This window comes from Microchirus variegatus, assembly GCF_963457635.1.
Source record: "Microchirus variegatus genome assembly, chromosome: 8".
Classification (NCBI taxonomy): Eukaryota; Metazoa; Chordata; class Actinopteri; order Pleuronectiformes; family Soleidae; genus Microchirus; species Microchirus variegatus.
Window position 1 is genome coordinate 14,059,113 of NC_139809.1, and position 19,283 is coordinate 14,078,395.

The window sequence follows — 19,283 nt, forward strand, 5'->3', positions numbered from 1 at the left end:
TCCCTCAATGTATTTTGTTTATTTCCATGTCTGCATGTATTTCCTTCATCTCTTTATTACTGTGATTCAAATTTCTTTAAAAAAAACTTGCTTTGCTCAATAAAGATTTTTAAAGTCGGCTTTAATGTGATGTTTTATGAAGACCAAAGTCTTAGCATAAGCTTTTAGGTTCAGTTGTTTTAGGAGCAGAATATTCCACATCCCTTTAACTATTTACTTATATTGGGTGTATTTGACATTTAAAACCAAATGTTGGTGCAACATGAAAATGCACTTTTTGACCGTATTTGTATGTGTGATGTTATGAAGAAAATAAGTCAAAAACAACATAATGTGTTAGGGTTTTTATGACACTGATCAGCTTTGGTGGATGTTTAAGGGGCTTCAACCTCTGACATTTAAGAAACTCTGTTTTAAGCTGTACAATATTCAACTGTAGGCAAGTATTTGTACCAGTAGAGGGAGCAAGAGTTCTTCTGCAGCTGAGCCACTGAAAAGACAAACACATCTTCCGGGTTGTGACCAAACACCATCCATCCATTATCTACCACACTTTAATAAAACCAGGAAGTGGTTAAAAAGCCATGGCAAATCGGTAACTTGACGTGCTTTGACAATTATATTTATATATTTATACAACACAAAAGCACTGATCCGACTTCCGGGTCAGACGACGTATTGAGCAGACGCACGAGGAAAGGCTCCCGACTAATTTGCATTATTTACTTTCAATACGGTCCTGTTGCTTCAATGTTTACCTCACAACAAGCTGCTGAATGCGCATTAGAAATGTAGGTAATAAGTAAGTAATGCCATCAAAACATCGCAAACAACAAGGAATTCGAGCTTACATAACTAGTGCTAATTCGCAACCTGTACAGCTAATCAACATGGAGACGAGCGCAGGTTCCGCTCCAGACAACACTCAACCTGCTTCCGAAGTTAACGAGCCCGCTACGGTTCAACAACTCTCAGACATGCTAGAACGCCTTACTGAAACAGAAACAAGAGTGGGAGAAAACTTCGAAAGGATCACTTCAGCTGAAGCAACGGTAAAATCCCTGGAGTCCCAAAATCAACACCTCCTCGAACCGAGTAGAGGACCTGGAAAATAGATTGCGCAGATCTAATCTCTAACTCTAAACACTGATCCGCTGAAACATTAGCTCGTCTGTTACACAGTGTATCATGTCAAATCCAATAAGGCAATAAATAATAAATGTAAAGAAATAACTTGTGTTTTTATAAACACAGATCGTTTTCCATAACACGGATTTAGTTGAGACATCATTGTGATTGGTCAGATGTTAGAGCAGGACAAAGGTGATTGGCTGCAGAAGGTTGGAGCCGTGGATTCTAGGCATGGTAAATACACTATTATTATTAATTTATTGTCGTTTATGTTCATGATATTGTTACGACTGTTAATTGAAAAATGGGAAAAAGAAAATATTACAGCTGCTTTGTATTTCTTTACAGCGGTGGAGAAGTTTAAATATTTAAATATTACTGGTGATATGTTTTAGAAAACTGAAATATTTAAAGATTTTTTTTTTATACACGTGTGTTTTTTTTCTTTACATCCAGGGTTTGAAATGGGATGAACTGACAACAGTTACAAACAGGCGTCCTGTCATTCATTAAACCCTGCACACAGAGGCGATTCTAGAGTCTGTAGGGGCCCTAAGCAAAAATTCCCAGGGGGCCCTTCCGACCAGTGTTCATCACCATTATGTTATAAATAATCTGACACCAACGAAAAACGTATGAGTTAAAACACATGAAAAAACCTTGTAATTAAGTATGTGACAATATAAATGTAAAGAACAATAAAATACTGTAAATAGCTTTTAAAAAAACTATATAAACTGAGTAAAAAACATATGCATTACACTGTAAATAATCCTCTTCATTTTCAAACTTGCAGAACTATAACTTCACAGAGGTTAAAGTGAGGTGGGGCCTCTTTAGGGGGGTTTCCTACTGAGATGTCATTGCAAATCGCCCATTGTTGTTTAAGGGGGACGGGGAGGCGTTCTGGTCACCAGTGTTGTTTTTGACAACCATCTTAGATTTAGTCTTAGTCTTAGTCTTTTGGACTAAAATGCTTATTAGTTTTAGTCACTTCTATATGTGGTAGTTTTAATCCAGTTTTAGTCGACGAAAACTCAAAAAGGTTTTAGTCTAGTAGTTTTAAAAAGAAGTATAGTCTTTTAACAAATGTATTTAGGTCAATAAGTATTGGAGATTGTTGTTGGGCAGTGTCGCACATAAGTTGTGAAAACAGCAGCAGACCTATAAGTTCAACACACTGCAACACATTGTGAGCTTGCAGATTGGCTATTATAACACACAAAGAGATGGAACATGTAAACATGGCTAAACGTGCTGCTAAAGAAACACACACATAATGAATTGACGTTCGCGTAACAAAGGCTAACTTTAGCCACTACTACTAACTACTGTGTCCAGTTATTGTCATGTCCTGCTTTCTTTCTGCCGCTAAATAATCCATCTGTTTGTTGTCATAAAAATCGCTAGCTTAAAATGCTAACGAGTCCACTTACCGAGCAGAAGTGTCTCTTTGTCGGTGTCTTTGTTAAAAAGTACAGCCACTTTTCAGTCCTTCTGTGGGTTTCTTAATCCATCTTCATTCAACGGTGAACACACGCGCACACACACACACACACACTGCAGAAGCAGTAGAGTACGTGCATATTAAGCAGCCATGTGCTTTCTCCGTGACAGTCAGGTGATTGGCCGAAAAAACAACAAAAGCTCTGGAATGTGAGATCACCACAACACACCCTAACTAGGAAAGGGAATTGACACGCACAATGAGCAGAAATGTCATGCGTTTTAAACGTCTGACAGACCACCCACTAACATTTTCGTCCATTTTTGTCTCGTCAACGAAAACTCACACAAGTCTCGTCATGTTATCGTCATGAAAAAAGTGGCGTCAACGAAAATATTTCCGCATCGTCATCGTTGACGAAAACAACAATGCTGGTCACTGCACATTTCAGTAAAAACAGCCCTCAGGCTCCGAGTGTCGGGGGGGCCCCCTATCAGCTTCGGGGCCCCAATCAGTTGCCGGCCTTGCCTGTTCACAAGCTGCGTTTCTGCCTGCACAGTGGTGTCTCACCTGTTATCGTAACACATGTATGCACACATCCAACCCACGAGGGCATCACTGAGTCATTCTCTCTCTCACCCTCCCTCCCTCCCTTCTGTCCTCCTCCTCCTCCTCCTCGCTGTTTTCAAATACATTAATGAGTCACTCAGGTGAAAGGTAGAGACATATGGGAGGTATCAGAGCGAGCACACAGAGGATAGGATGATGAAACAGAGAGAGAGAGAGAGAGGGAGGGAGGGAGGGAGAGACGAGCACCGTTAGACACCTGTCAGTACAGGTGGCGACTGTACAGAGTCAATATCTGAACCTGGAGATTTCCCTGGAAGACTCCACTTTCACTCGTGGACTTTAATATCCATTGGTGTTTCATGTAATAGTTGTGTTTTAGCTGTGATTGAACTCTTATACCAAACGCTTGATGTAGTCAGTGTTTAGCAAAAAATCCCAGGAACATTGGACGTTTTCTGTGGATTGAAAAGCTGCTCTCGGAGGAGGAAAACTGCTTCTTGGACACCTCGCCTCGTCATTCGGAGTTTGTTTGTTTCTCTTCTTCAGATAAGGTGCTGCTGCTGCTGCTGTGTGCGATCATGGCAGACTTCCCATCCAAAGTCACCACAGAGACCAGCTCGCCCAACTCCCAGGGCCCTCAGCAGGGAGGCAACAGCCTCCGACAGCTGGCTGCTGGAGTCACCACCACGATGGACACGTTCTTCGTTCGAAGCATCCCCGGCATCCTCATGATCGTTGAAATAGTACGTAATAATAACAGATCCTGAGATCCACTGCTGTGTGTCTGTTGAGCTCAGTGTGAAAGGAAGCCGCTCCTATCTTCATTCTGAGATTATGGAAAAATAACTTTTAAATCAGCTGGTCTTGTATTTCAGGTTTTCCCTGTTATTTTATGACATTGACAAATACGAGTGGGAAAACCTCACATGGATCCAGAACGAGCATTTAGCAACTGAAATGTATTTTCATACTCAATGAAACTATAGATTATTTTCTCAATTCGTTTATGAGTTTTGTCCGTAAATAATTAATTGTTTGTTATATGGAACAGAGAAACCAGAAAATTACCATTTAAAAGGTTGAAAAATCTAAGTTTGGTTTAATTATTAGGGGGGAAAAGATAACTAAACCAGATTAACCAAAATAGATTCATTTAATAATCAACTAAAAAATTTGATTAATCGTTGCAGGCCTATCAGTAATATCATATTTCCCAAGTGTACCTTCATTATGTAGGATGATTTAAAGGCAAACCACACCATGATATGAACTTTTGTTGAGTTGTAACGCAAGGCAAGTTTATTTGTGTAGCACCTTTCATCAACACGGTCATTCAAAGTGCTTTTAAATTAGAAAATGTAGTCAGCATTACAGCAGCACTAGATAAATATGTGTATATATGTGCTCTAAATGCAGTGCTACAGGAATTTGAATGTGCACTAGCATCATAAATGTCACTGACAAACAAAACAGAAGTCCAGGTTCACACAGTTGTTGACATGAAGCTAAAATGACAGACAATGCCATAGTGTTAAAGAGCTCCGAGCCGTTTCCACTTCCACTGATGTACTATTTGCACTAGTCTCTGTCCACAAAGAGGACATGTGACCGGGCCTGGATGACTGACAGCGGCAGCAGACCTTTGTCCCCCCCAAGGGCCCTCACACCATTCTGACAAACCCCATCGTTACACTGAACCTTAAGCCTTCAAGGACAGAGGGGACCACTGTTAATGTTTGCCCTCTGTATATGACTGTTAAACATTGTCCAGCCCTGTATGTGCTATGTGCGTTGGCTTTTGACAGCGTTGTAGTAGTAGGAGCAGGTTCAGATGTCAGCAGTTGTGTATATGAAATGGTAATAAACCTACGAACGAGCGTGATCCAAGTTGATCAGTAACGCTGCAGTAATATTTTTTTACTGTTTTAATCAGGAAACTGAGGTGATCTGAAGTTCCTCTCGGTCAGAACACGGGTCTTTGTAAACGTGCCTCCCGCTGTGTGTGCGTGTGTGTGTGTATCAGGTGTGTAAAATGTGAAATTTGATCACTGCATACATAATAGACTCTCCTTTCATGCCCTTTCTCGTGGGACAGGGGCAAAGAGACAGTGAAGCAAAGAGAGGAGCCTTGTTTTCAGACTTTTCAGATATTGCTGGACTGTTCAACTAAAGGTCCAGTGTGTAAAATTTAGACAAAAAAACTTATTTACCTATATTTTTTGAATAGATGTTAAGTCACCTGATTGTAGGAATTCTATTTGCATCAGGAGCTATAGGTAAACTCTACAAAGGCTGCCATTTTGGACCCCACAATGGACTCTTTTCAGTTTTGATGATGAGCTGAAGGCCTCACAGGGTCTCTGCGGGGTCTTAAAAAGTCTTAAATCCAATAGTTTGAATTTAAGGCCTTAAAATGTCTAACATTCTCCCAAAATCTCATAAAAGGTCTTGAATACAATTTTGAAAGGTCTTAAAAATCTATTTACGTTACTTTTATTTGAAACATGCATAAACTTCAGTCTCACTTTGAAATGTTTCTATTTTCTGTGCTGCCCGGTGAGAATTCATCGAGCACCACTAGCTAGTGTGCTGTGCGCGAGCCGCGGTGTGTTACAGCTTAGCATAGCAGCGGAGAAAACTGCTGCAGAAAACTGGAGAAAGCCGAATTGCAAGTTCAACGGTTTGTGCCTCCAAATTTTCCTTCATGTCATTTGTACTTTTTTGCCAGTATGGGTGTGAAATGGGTCTTAAATTGTATTCATTATGGTCTTAAAGAAGTCTTGAAAAGTCTTAAATTTGACTTCTAGAAACCTGCAGAGACCCTGCCTCATACAGTCTTAGAAATAATAGTGCTAAGAAGAACCATAGAAGGTTATTCAGCTTGACCTCATAGGAGAACCCTTTTTGGTTCCAGGTGGAACCTTTATAAAAAAGGTTCCACCTGGAACCCTTTTAAAACCCTTTATTCAGGAAATGGTTTTTTAAAGGGTTCTCTGGATCCGTTGCAAATCGCTTCCATTCTTATCAATGAGAGCATTTCCACCACACGCGATGTAGAGCGTCTCAGCAGCGGCCCAAAAGCGGCTAGGAATCAGTTCTATTTTTTCCATTGCCGCTGCTGAACCTCGTAAATTTCAACGAAGCAGATCGCACAAGACAGGAAGTCCGACACAGAATCAAAGTAAAACATTTCCGCCCCCCTTTCAAAATAAAACCCAATACGGAGGTCATATAGCCTGTCACAACTTCACATCAACATTACGTCGTGGCCGGTGCTGCCAGGTAAACAGTCAATTAATCAGAGCGTCTCGGAGAGTCATAATGTACGACGAGAGACTGATTGTTGAAGTGGAGAAACATAAAATCATTTATGACACCAGATCAACAGTTGTTCCGCGTCGGAGAATGAAAGAAGCTGAGTTGTTGTTGTTTCCTTTATACACACAGTCTATCGCGGGTTCTCGCGAACTTGCGTCCGTTCGAGATTATCGCGCGATCTTCCGTGAATACCGCCGGCTCCCAAGGATCCGCGCCGCTGCCGTAACGCGCCCGGTGGGGATTGACGCTGGGGAGAGGACGAAGCAGAACCGCGCCACTGCCGTTCTGCGGCCGTTCCGCGTCCAGTGGAAATCCAGGGTTACTGGAACCATTAGTGTTACCAAGAACCCTTGAAAAACCCTTTCTTCTGGAAAGGTTCCAGGTAGAACCTCAGCCCTTGTAGAAGGACAATTTTGGAACCCTTATTTCTAAGAGTGTAGGTTCTCCAACACACTTGGAAGGGAAGTGCGTGGTGAGAAACATTCAGTCACCAATAAATGCATTTCAACTGCTTCTCCACACAACTATCTAAGCAGCCAATCACATGGCAGCAACTCGGACAGTGTAGACATGTAGATGTGGTCAAGGTGCCCCATGGAAGTTGAAACCGAGTGATGGTTGTTGTTGACTGGTCAGAAGAGAAGGACCAGATTGGTTGGTTGAGATGATAGAGAAAGGCAACGGTGACTCAAACAACCACTCGTAACAACTATGGTATGCAGGCCATACCATCTATGAACCCACAACTGCAGGAGCCCGTACTGGGTGCCACTGCCTCACGTTATTGAATGTCCAGTGTACCTGATACAGTTTTTATTTGGGAAGCACAACTGGAATTTGTTTAAGCGGGTTTGGGTGTAAATTTGAATGTGAATGGTCCAGAGAAAGGTGATGGTAATGACCGTGTCATGGCTTCCTGAAACAAACCATGCAGGGGAAAAACCAGAACCCCTGCACCATTCAGAACAACAGAAAGAAGAAGAGGAAGTGTAGCAGAAAATGATTCATGACCCTGTCCTGTTTCCTCTCCAGGTCCTGGGGCTCCTTCACTGGGCGTTGATAGCCGGTACTCCCTACACTGCGGTGCCGGCATACGGGTGGGTGATGTTTGTGGCCGTCACCCTGTGGATCCTCACCACCATCCTGTTCTTCATGATCCTGTTCGGCGTCCCGCGACAACTCATTGTTGTCCCCTGGCCTCTGACGGTAGGCAACGAGAGGAGGGAGGAGAAAGGAAAGGAAAGGAAAGGAAAGGAAAGGAAAGGAAAGGAAAGGAAAGGAAAGGAGGAAAATGTTTTTTTAAACATTTGTTGTGTCATTATCATGGTATGCTGAACCACGATGGAAGGGCCACGTGTGAGGGTTTTTTTGGAAACAAAATAAAGAAAATACTAAAGAATACTGAGATTAAAGTCAGAAGTCAGAAAAATGTCGGAATTTTGAGAAATAAGTCAGAATTTAAGTCAATATTCTGAGGAAAAAAAGTCAGAATTTGTCAATATTCTGAGAAAATGTCAGATTTTAATTCAATTTTCTGAGACAAAGTCTGAATTAAATTAATATTCTGAGACAGTCAGAATTTAGGTAAATATTCTGAGAAAAAGTCAGATTTTAATTAGATATTCTGAGACAAAGTCAGAATTTAGGTCAATATTCTGAGAAAAAGTCAGAATTTAAGTCAATATTCTGAGAAAAGGTCTGAATTTAAGTCAATATTCTGTGAAAAATTCTGAATTTAAGTCAATATTCTGAGAAAAAGTCAGAATTGAAGTCAATATTCTGAGACAAAGTCTGAATTTATGTCAATATTCTGAGAAAAGGTCTGAATTCAAGCCAATATTCTGAGAAAAAGTCTGAATTTAAGTCAATATTCTGAGGAAAAGTCTGAATTTTGAGATATAAGTCAGAATTCACACATGGTCCTGAATACTGAAGACGAGAGGAGCACCTGCTTTGTTCAAGAGCTTAAACTTTATACCTTACATCTATACATATATGTGCTCCTCACATATACCTTAGTGTAAACGGTAGAACAGTATTTCTGCAGTAAGTAAGCTCTCGTACCACAGCTTGAGAACCGATCCATGAGTGTATAGACTAACAGAAATGTTAAGCTGTGATGAAACTAATGTTTCTTCTCCTCTGTCAGGTGATGTTGTATAACGCCGCGGCCACAGTCCTGTATCTAACCGCCTTCGCAACCAACGCAGCATACGTCCGCCCTTTCCTATACACCCGCTACTATGGACATTTCGCAGCTGCCGCCGTAAGACGCACAACACTGTTCAATCACACATAAAACGACTGGTTGCATATGCAACACAATACAATCATAAGTCCTTTAATAATTGAATCTATGAGTCGGTGTTTGAACACTGAATTCTTGTTTCAGCCTCTCTCTGTGTCTCTGTGTGTATTTCTGATAACAATGTTTATTGTGGCAAGCACACACACACACACACACACCCACAACTTGTCACAGCGTGTCATGTGCTTAGTTACCTTTGTAGCACAGTTGCCACTCAGTCGACCTTTGACCTCTTAACATACACAAGGACAGGTGACACAAGAGAACGACAGATTTCAGCCTATAATCAAAAGGCTCACCTGTTAAAATCTATGATAGCCTATGTTAACGAATAGGTTTCTGCGGCTTTTTCCTGCTGTTAGACGGAGAAAATAATTAACCAGAGAAGGCGAGGCAGCAGTAGAAAACCTGTTCTTCATTGTGACCCCACTGTGTGTGTGTGTGTGTGTGCGTGCGTGCGTGCGTGCGTGCGTGCGTGCGTGCGTGCGTGCGTGCGTGCGTGCGTGCGTGCGTGTGTGTGTGTGTGTGTTGAAACAGTCACACCTTAGAAAAAACATGGACTATCACTTCACAGAGGGAGGAAAGGTGCACATAGACGTTTGTTTTTCGGACCATTATATGGCATACCCATTGACCTTATCAGGACCAGCAGTCCTCCTGGGGACGAAAACATGGTCCTAATGAGGTAGAACAGTTAGGTTTAGGGCTGTGATTTAAATTGTGGTTAGGTTAAGGTTATTATAAGGCATTAACTGGTTATGACATATGGTTATGGTGTTATGGTTGTGTTTAACCTCTCCAAACCTGTGTGTGCTTGTGTTTATATCTTTGTGAGGTCCAGAGAACGTACAATCTCTGTGGGGACATTTTGTCTGGGACCCGTTTTTGTTTTTTTTCTTTTACATATATTTAGTTGTGATGGTTAATGCTAGGTTAAAGGTGAAGCATTTAGTTGTGATGGTTAATGCTAGGTTAAAGGTGAAGCATTTAGTTGTGATGGTTAATGCTAGTTAAGGATTAAGCATTTAGTTGTGATGTTATGGCTAGGTTAAGCATTTAGTTGTGATTGTTAGGTTAAGGGTTAAGCATTTAGTTGTGATGGTTAATGCTAGGTTAAGGGCTAAGCATTTAGAAGTCATTGTTAATGCTAGGGTAAGGGCTAAGCATTTAGTTGTGATGGTTAATTCTAGGTTAAGGGGTAAGCATTTAGTTGTGATGTTAGCTTAAGGGCTAAGCATTTAGTTGTGATTGTAAGGTTAAGGGTTAAGCTTTAGTTGTGATGGTTAATGCTAGGTTATGGACTAAGCATTTAGTTGTTATTGTTAAAGCTAGGTTAAGGGCTAAGCATTTAGTTGTGGTTGTAAGGTTAAGGGTTAAGCTTTAGTTGTGATGGTTAATGCTAGGTTATGGGCTAAGCATTTAGTTGTGATTGTTAATGCTAGGTTAAGGGCTAAGCATTTAGTTGTGATGGTTAATGCTAGGTTAAGGGCTAAGTATTTAGTTGTGATGGTTAATGCTAGGTTAAGGGCTAAGCATTTAGTTGTGATGGTTAAGGCTAGGTTAAGGGCTAAGCATTTAGTTGTGATTGTTAATGCTAGGTTAAGGGCTAAGCATTTAGTTGTGATTGTTAATGCTAGGTTAAGGGCTAAGTATTTAGTTGTGATGGTTAATGCTAGGTTAAGGGCTAAGCATTTAGTTGTGATGGTTAATGCTAGGTTAAGGGCTAGGCATTTAGTTGTGATTGTTAATGCTAGGTTAAGGGCTAAGCATTTAGTTGTGATGGTGAAGGCTAGGTGCTAGTAATTGTATTTTGTGTCCTCACCCAGAGTGAGTGAATGTGTGTGAGGAGACTTTGGCCTGCAGCATAGACCATATAACCTGTATTTTCCTACACACAAACACCACATCTTATCACACACACACTTATCATTTGCATTCTTTACTGCATTTTATTGCACATTTACAACAGAAAAGTAACCCATTATTGCAGCGTTTCTCAATCCTGCTCCTGGCGAGCTTTCCCTGCTCCAGCTCACCTGATTCTAACGCTCATCAGGAAGTCTGCTAACGACCCATTTATTTGAATCAGGTGTGTTGGAGCTGGAGTTATGAAAGTTGCAGGGCAGTGGGACCAGGTACGGCTGAACAATGAATCCAAATTTTACCGAAATTGCCATATTTGTTAAAGCCAAAATGTGTGTCAAAACATCAGTTTTAGATGAATTATTTTCTGGTTCTATACACATTTTATTCTACAGCAGGGCTTTCAAACATGGCTTTGTAGATCCGCTGTGATCTGTGAGTGGTTATGCACATGATGTAAATGGTAAATTAAGTACTTTTCTAGGAATTGCACTTGCGTGCTTGTTGTTTATAGGTTATGATGCTATTATTATACTGGTCTGACCCAGGGTTAGGGTTATGGTTATGGTTAACCCTGAAGAGAACATTCTTTTAGGGGTTTTTACAGTGAAAATGAGAATAATGATTAAAAAAAAGACCATTCCATCTGCAATTCCTGTCAAAATACTCGCAATTCAGTATTTATTCAAAAAGGTTCAGCCCTATAGGACCAGGTTTAAGGGCCAAGCATGTAGTTGTGATGGTTACTGCTTGGTTAAGGATTATGCATTTAGTTAGGGTTAGGGTTAGGGTTAACCTTGAAGAGAACATTCTTTGAGGGTTTTTTTGAGTGAAAATTAGAATAATTATGTAAAAAAAAAAAAAGACCATTCCATCTGCAATTCCTGTCAAAATAATCGCAATTTGATATTAATTCAAAATGGTTCAGCCCTATAGGACCAGGTTTAAGGATTAAGCATTTAGTTGTGATGGTTAAAGCAAGGTTAACGATTTAGTTGTGATGGATAATGCTAGGTTTAGGACTAAGCATTTAGTTGTGATGGTTACGGCTAGGTTAGGGTTAGGGTTAACCCTGAAGAGAACATTCTTTGAGGGGTTTTTAGAGTGAAAATGAGAATAATGATGTAAAAAAAAACAAAAAAAGGCCATTCCCTCTGCAATTCCTGTCAAAATACTCACAATTCGATATTTATTCAAAATGGTTCAGCCCTATAGGACCAGGATTGAGAAGCCCTGCATTATTGCATTGTAAAAAATGTAATCATTGTCTCACTTCCTGCTTTGTGTGTGTGCGTGCATCCAGTTCTTTGGCGCTGCAGCGACCGTGGCGTACGGCGCCAGTGCTGTCTTCTCCTATCTGGACTGGAAGGGAGACGGAGGAAACGCAGCCACCAGCACAGTTCCCACCTAGGACTCCAACATAAGATCCTGGAAAAACACTCCGTATGTTTTTCTTTCCCCTCAAAGATGCTTTATTTATGTGGATAGTCTGCTGTTGATACCAAAACTACTTAACACAATCAAATCAAGTGACTGTCATGGCAACACAAGCCCTGACCTCGGCCTATAGCTCCAGTATTATCAACAAGGTGAACCCCTAATCTAAAGAATCCATACATATATCAGATTTATACCCTCAATATCAACACTGGATTATCCATGCAAAACATACAGAAATCTTATTTTGATACGGATGAATGTAAAGCCTATGTGATCATTTGGGGTTATAATCTTCCTCTTTTAAGAGGTTTAATGGCAGCTTGCATCCATGATGTCACAATACTGCCACCTTCTGGAATTACACTACACTACACTACATGACTCACTTTAAGTGCAAAACATGTTTTTGATATAAATAAATTAGGATGACGTTAAATGTCTCGTGTCACGGTTCTCAAACTGTGGCACGTGTACCACCAGTGGTACGCTAGCTTGTTGCGCTAATCCACAAAAGGTTTTATGTTTATTTGTAACACGAGTAAAATATAAGGGAGTCTCAAATATCGCAATATTTCACTGTATCAAAGTTTTCCTCCTCACCCCTAGTACGTGATATAAAAAACTTTTTAAGATTGAGATTCTAAATTATTCCAATTTTTGCTGAAATCCAATCTAAAATAATTATATTGCTGTTTTTTTTGTAAATGTACAATGTGAACGTATGAAGTGTCGCTTTCATGAACCACAAAAATGAGCCCTTTATATTCACATCAGCAGCAGGAATTTTCCCAATTTCCGAGATTGTTGTCGGTGGTTTGAACTGGAGCGCCCTCTTCAGGTCGGGTTTCCAACTCAGAAAGTCGCAGCAACCTCACGGAAACCTGACGTAGGATTCCGAAGTGGCTGTCGTCGTCTCAAGAGATGTTGCTAAATCCTACATACTGCACCTTTAAAGGAGAATAGAAACAGATTATTTTCTTTATATGTGTAAAAAATCAAATCTGCACCCTGAAATGGAAAAGAAGATGATCTATTCTTTTGTGTTATGTTGTGTTTTGTAACTGGATCCTCTGAAATCCAAGACTTTAAAGCTTTTAAAGGTTTTCATCGCATTGTTTACCACACAGAGATCCTTTTGTTTACTTTAGTATGATGTCGGAGGAGAGTTTTAAGAATGAGTGTCTGCACTGGAGATTAAAAATACAATATTCACACGGTAAACATGTGTTTACAAATGTCCTTTTGAATCGTATGAGTTCCAAGTCTCTGACTCTGGGATTCAGAGGTGTGAAAATTGAAGAGAATCCCAAAAATCCACGCAGAAGAAGCCAAAATAAAATGTACATATGTCAAGTTGTAGATGGGCTCCAACACACCTGACTCTGACAACGAGCCATTCATTTGAATCAGGAGGCGTTCTGGAGCAGGGGAAACAGACTCGGGTGTGTTTGATTTATCTACACACGCTTACATTCGAATCATGGTTTTCCTTAACAGTTCGTGTTTATTTCCCAGAGTGTAATTTAACATTAACTTAAGGGTATTTCGCATGTTTCTGTGACAGGATTGTGGTCATTGATTTGTTCTGTCTGTGTTTGTTTACTTTTAACTTCATACAATGGTTCAGTCCAATTAGGGTGGAGCTACAGGAGGGGTATAAGAAGCCACCTGAGCGGTGGGTGTTTTGCGAGAAAGATGGTGTATCAGGGGGATGCTGCCGAATTTGTTTATACTTTTGTTGTCCTGGGACCTTGGCTTTTTTCTTCTGTTGCATTTTTTTGGTCAATAAAATCACAAACTCCTGTTTCTTGAGACCTTCTTCAAGCGAAGCACCTCATTTATGAAGCCTCACGACCTGCAATTTAACAAATAAGACACTCACACTGTCTAATGATGCAGTCTTGCTAAAGGATTTTTTTAACCTCTTAAAACCTGTACATAATTTCCATTTTGTGGCCTGTTTTGGGACATTGAGACAAAAACTCAAACAAATGCTATTTTAATTATGTTTTATACTGTTAAAATTTCAAATTAAATACACAAAACCTGGAATTTGTGTACAACTACATTGTTTTTCTAAATAAAACTTTGTTTTTCTTCATTTTAAATTGTTAATACACTATTTTAAAAATAATTTAAATTGGAAATAACTACCAGATATTGAACGTTATTCTGCTCACAGGACGTTTTCTGGCCCTTTTATGGTTGAAATAAGCAAAAAATAAAGGTTGAGGTTTAGGTGTTAAAGGGTTAAATATTGTCAAATAATATCACAAACTGCTACTACTCCAACCTTGCACTTGTTCAAATAAAGCACTTAGGGATTTAAGGCTTCTCTTTTTTTTTAAACCACTTTATTTGGAAATATACTTTTACCAAAAACAAATCTGACATGAACAGCGTTATTTTAGCAGTGACATAAATATATATATACTCATTTGTCATGATAAGACATGTATAAAACGTACTGAAAACAATGTTATTTCTCATTACAGGCAGACACACACACACACACACACATCATCATCATTTTATAATCCATAATCCACGTTCACAGGCACAAAACTCAGTTTTCAAACTGATCACATTATTATTTAAATCTTCATAGAACATATATTGGTTCTGTTACATGACTTTCATATGGAGAAAAAACACGATTCATACATTCAATATCATCACGAGGGTTTCCTTCTATAAACATCATGTATCGTGAATGAGGGGATGGTTGAGAAATTAGGATTAAGCCTCATTTATGTGTCAATCCCAGTTTAAGACATGTGCAGTGGTAGTGTCCAGTGCAGGTAGTGTCCAGTGCAGTTGGTTGGGGAAGTCGAAACCTTTCCGTCTTCATTCTTCATCTACAGAGAAGCTTAAATAAGTTCCATCAAACAATTCAGGCGTGTTCATTATTTTAGTTTAAGATTAAAGATGTAGATATAGAGTCACAAACGCAACAACCACATGTAAAGAAGGGGAAACAATCCTACACCAACACATGCAGAAAGAGGCAATTCAAGTGTTTTTCACATTTTCTTTCCAAGAGTGTGTGCGAGTGTCACTGCGATTCAGTGAAACCGGTGTGTTTGACATCCGCGGGGATCAGCGACGTGACCACCAGCCCGTTCATGTCCAGACCTCGGCCTTCCTTCTCCTGGAAGCACACAGAGTTCACAGCTGATACAAAAGAGCCCATTAAACACAGATGTGTTCAATATGTTCAATAGAATCTTACTTACATTTAAAGAAATGTGTGCTTTAATAAGTTTGTGATACTTAAGATGACCTATTCATTATCATGTTTACATGTGACACTTTTGTGTAAGAGCAAATCATGCATAAAACCTCATTATGGACCATGTCGTACCATGTCGTGTTGTTTTCAAAATAGATTTATGTGTAGATTATTGTCTCCATTAATCAAATGCATGCATTTATAAAAATATTGATCAGTGTTGCTCAAACCAATAAATAATGATGTTCTCAAGCGTCCTGTTTTGTCCATAAACCAAAATGATTTGGTTTTTATGATTTTCAGAGCAAAAAAACAGAAAATATTCCAATGTAAGAAGCTGAAAAATTTGTGAAAACTTGTTTAAATTCTTTAAAAAAACAAACGGGCACTAGTCCGGGCACATCCGGTTGCCTACATTGAACCGCAGAAGAAGAATAACGTCCGTTGTGGAGGTGTTTCACGAGCAACAGTGTCTTCTGACTCTGGGTCTGACTCCGGTTTAAAGTCATAAAAGGGACTGCGGCGGGGAGTCGTGAAGAAGCTATTTTTAAACATTGTTAAAACAATGTTTTGATAATGAGTAGCAGTGCATCCACCGTTCCAGAGGGGGGAGCTGCGCGTCTGAGAGCAGGTGTTCTGATTATGTCACTTCAGGGTACTGGCCAATCACAAGACAGTTGGGAAGCCGGGGTGAGAGTTGAGTCTGAAATATCGCGGCTGGGAAACAGCGTCAGAAAAGAGGATTTCTATCGGCTCGTTTACAGCAACTAGGAGGTTTTTGACCATAAAAACAAGATAATATATGTAAGTAGACCTCCATAACTAACATAGATGTGCAACAGGACCACTCTGTGTGAGCTTTAATTGATTAATAATCAAGTTGTTTCTGTCCTTGCAATAAAACGTCAACTAAACCCCTTATACACTAATTTTTTAGCCTACTGGTATTTTTACACTAAAATTAGAGGTTTATCTTACAATAAAGTTGCATTTCACTGAATGGGTCAAATACAGAGCACTGTATAGTTTAAAATTTAACATTTAAGAATTTAGCAGATGCTTTTATCCAAAGCGACATACAAAAGTGGAATAAGCTACATAGAAGTAGTCATGGAAAGAACTCCACCAGATAGAAACAGAGAGAAAATCCTGTTGAAAAGTGTGTTGTTTGTTTAAAGTGAATTGTGCCGGAGGTTGCAGACGACTCACCGCTCTGTATTCCAGAAACATCTCCTTGAAGGCCACGAAGTCTGTGAACGTGAGCATCATGTCGAAAATGTCGCCCTCAGTCTCATCTTTGTGCTGCCTGCAGGTGGAACACAGGAGGGTGTCAGTGTGCTACTGCGCCACCTGGTGGACTGCAGCAACATAATTTATTTCTTTGGAGTGAATGTGAAGCTGGGTTCAGTGACACATTAATGTCACTAACTTGATCTGATGTATTTATTTATCCATTTCAGTTCATTTTCAATTAACAAAATAAAAAGGTGTAGGCTATAGCGTAAGCTTATTTACACCTTTTTAACTGTAATCTTCTAAATCTTTAAATTTGAATATGTTTAGTTGAATAAATAGTGGATTAGTTGGCTCACAATTGTATTTCTTTCAGTTGAAACAAAGTTTGTTTTCTTTTCAGTTTTAGTTCGTTTTGTGTGTTTCCCCATACCGCTCTACACAATGGGTTGTATATGGGACTATTAGTGAACTGTAAAATGTGTGAAATGGTTCCTACTAGGAAATAATAATGTGATCTAACATCTTACATGAGCAGCTCTATGAAAGTGTTCATGTGGAAGCCAGGGATTCTCTCCATCAGCTGGTTCTCCAGGTGTTTCTCCAGCAGGTCGACCTAAACAACACGATGTTAGATGGTGTGAGAGAGGTTAAAATATACCTGACTTTATTCACATTTACTAGGGGTAATTGTAAGACTCAGTCATGGTTGCATTGAACAGTTAAATCCAGCACTCACGTATTCTTTGAAGATGGGCGTGTAGCTGAGTTTGTTCTCATCAGAGTTGTCAAACTCCAAATAATATTTCTCCATGAAGCTCCTCTGCAGCTGCTGAAACTCCTCCTCTGGAAGAAAAGTAAACACCAAATGTCTATGAGTTTGTAAAACAATAAAGATTTCAGTGTCTTCAGGTGGTTTAGTACACTGGCTTTTTTTTCTGACACACCTACATAAGAGTAAACACCTTATTATACTCTTTGTTTGCAAAAGTTGGTCACAAAGTTGACATTTTAAGCACTTTCTCATGCAGAACAAAACACGCCCTGGTCCTACCCATGACAATGTCCTCTATGCAGCCAATGGCCAAATCAAAAGCAGCATCTGAGGAACTGAAGGGAGAGGAAAAACACAGATAATGAGCATATTATCTACATTAAGACACGTAGAGTCAATGAGTTGTGTAACACACAGGTCAATCTGACCGACTTTGTGACTCGACTGGGTCCAAAGCATCACAACAAAACCCACCTGGAGGTAACTAGGACTTCCTCGTCAGTGTCATCCATGTCTACGATGTTCTCCACACAGCTGCGGGCATCTTGCGAACGACATGAGGCGACATCTAAACACACATAGTGTAATACACACAGCTTAAATGAAGTCTATAACTATACATTACATTATTTACCTTCGGCTAAATGCTCGTGTATTAAACGACATAGACAGGCGGTAATACGGCCACAAAGCTGCCAAACACCCCCAAAAAACAAGTTTTAGTTCTTATTCTTGGTCAACGAAAGCGTTAGTTAGCAAACTGGCTAAGTAAATATGAGCTAACGTTAGCTAAACACATGTCAGGTTCAGAACAGTCGTAGTTTAACACTTCTAATCGTACCGAGGAAAATTATAATTTTTCGTTGTATTTTGAGTTTCGTTAATGTCAATCAAGTATATTTAATCAAATTACTTATTTCCTGGATGTCCATATTGTCAACAAATCGCGCCGAGGTTAATACTTCACGTAATGCTGTTGCCAAGGAAACGACGGACTTACGTGTGCTCTACTATTGTGTCCGATAGAACAAAATCTGTGAGCACATTGGTTCCTACACCAATTTCTTGTAGCAACTTCACTTCAAAGGATCGAAGTCAATGATTAAAGGTTCCCCGTTGTTTAATACAGAGTTTATGTAATATAATATCTAATATTATATATATATATATATAATATATTATATTAAAAAAATAATAATAATAATAATCATCAACATATATAATATTACATTATATTATAAATGTTGATTTATTTTATTTTATATTTTTAAATGTCTGCATTCATTCCTATGGGAAAACATTTTGCAGAAAATTTGGATATTAGTATATTTCAGAATGTACGACTTATGTGTCAATGGTCAGAGGGTGGACACATTTAAGTCCTAGAAGAATATATTATATATATAAACATTACATTTATATAAATAAAAAATATATATATATATCTTTATATATATATATACATATATATAAAGATATACAATTAAAGGTGCATTATGTAATAAACCTAAAGCAACTGGCCATAAAATCCTCCTAATATGTCACAGAGACTCAGGAATAATGTTCATATAACAAATTGAACTCACCAACAACAGTACAGCCAAACTATTTGCATTAAAAAAATATTTTGCAGACTTCAAATCATGTTCGTTTTGAAAACATGTTTTGGCATGTGGCGCCACCTACCGCCGTCTACCAATCACAGCAGTCAGTAGAGTCTCAGCTGCCGAGCAACCACGGGTTGCCAGTTACGTTTAAGAATTGATTTTTATCTTAGTACCAGTATCAGTATTGGCGTCTACCTCAGTTTCATTCCAATAACTTGTTTGTGTAAATGTGTTTTGAATAGTTGAATAATTAGAGACAAAATAAGAGTAAATTAGAGTCATAGAGTCAAACAAAAAATGTCACATATATACATACATTTATTACAAATGTCACAATTCAGGAAACAACAATTCGTCCA

General features: G+C 39.2%; 2 protein-coding genes across 2 annotated transcripts; one reads left to right on the top strand and one right to left on the bottom strand.

Annotated features, from left to right (window-relative positions):
* Nucleotides 1-3,726: 3,726 nt before the first annotated feature.
* pllp (plasmolipin) lies at nt 3,727-12,048 on the top strand (the record flags this gene model as incomplete). Its single annotated transcript, XM_083893959.1, has 4 exons — nt 3,727-3,891; nt 7,499-7,672; nt 8,616-8,732; nt 11,941-12,048. The coding sequence occupies 4 exons, from the start codon at nt 3,727-3,729 to the stop codon at nt 12,046-12,048; spliced, it is 564 nt and encodes a 187-aa protein (XP_083750085.1).
* Nucleotides 12,049-15,099: 3,051 nt separating this feature from the next.
* Nucleotides 15,100-18,246, bottom strand: arl2bp (ADP-ribosylation factor-like 2 binding protein). Its single transcript, XM_083894419.1, has 7 exons — nt 18,231-18,246; nt 17,792-17,885; nt 17,597-17,652; nt 17,282-17,388; nt 17,073-17,158; nt 16,519-16,615; nt 15,100-15,228 (listed from the first exon to the last, which is right to left on the bottom strand). The coding sequence occupies exons 2-7, from the start codon at nt 17,827-17,829 to the stop codon at nt 15,133-15,135; spliced, it is 480 nt and encodes a 159-aa protein (XP_083750545.1). The 5' UTR covers nt 17,830-17,885; nt 18,231-18,246; the 3' UTR covers nt 15,100-15,132.
* Between the last annotated feature and the right edge of the window lie 1,037 nt (nt 18,247-19,283).

Bases quoted from the DNA above. Each gene is read 5' to 3' on its own strand.
- arl2bp (XM_083894419.1), bottom strand. From the start codon at position 17,829: ATGGATGACACTGACGAGGAAGTCCTAGTTACCTCCAG. The intron at 17,653-17,791 runs GTGGGTTTTGTT...CTCTCCCTTCAG, and splicing joins GAAGTCCTAGTTACCTCCAG to TTCCTCAGATGCTGCTTTTG. The intron at 17,159-17,281 runs GTGAGTGCTGGA...CGTGTTGTTTAG, and splicing joins CGCCCATCTTCAAAGAATAC to GTCGACCTGCTGGAGAAACA.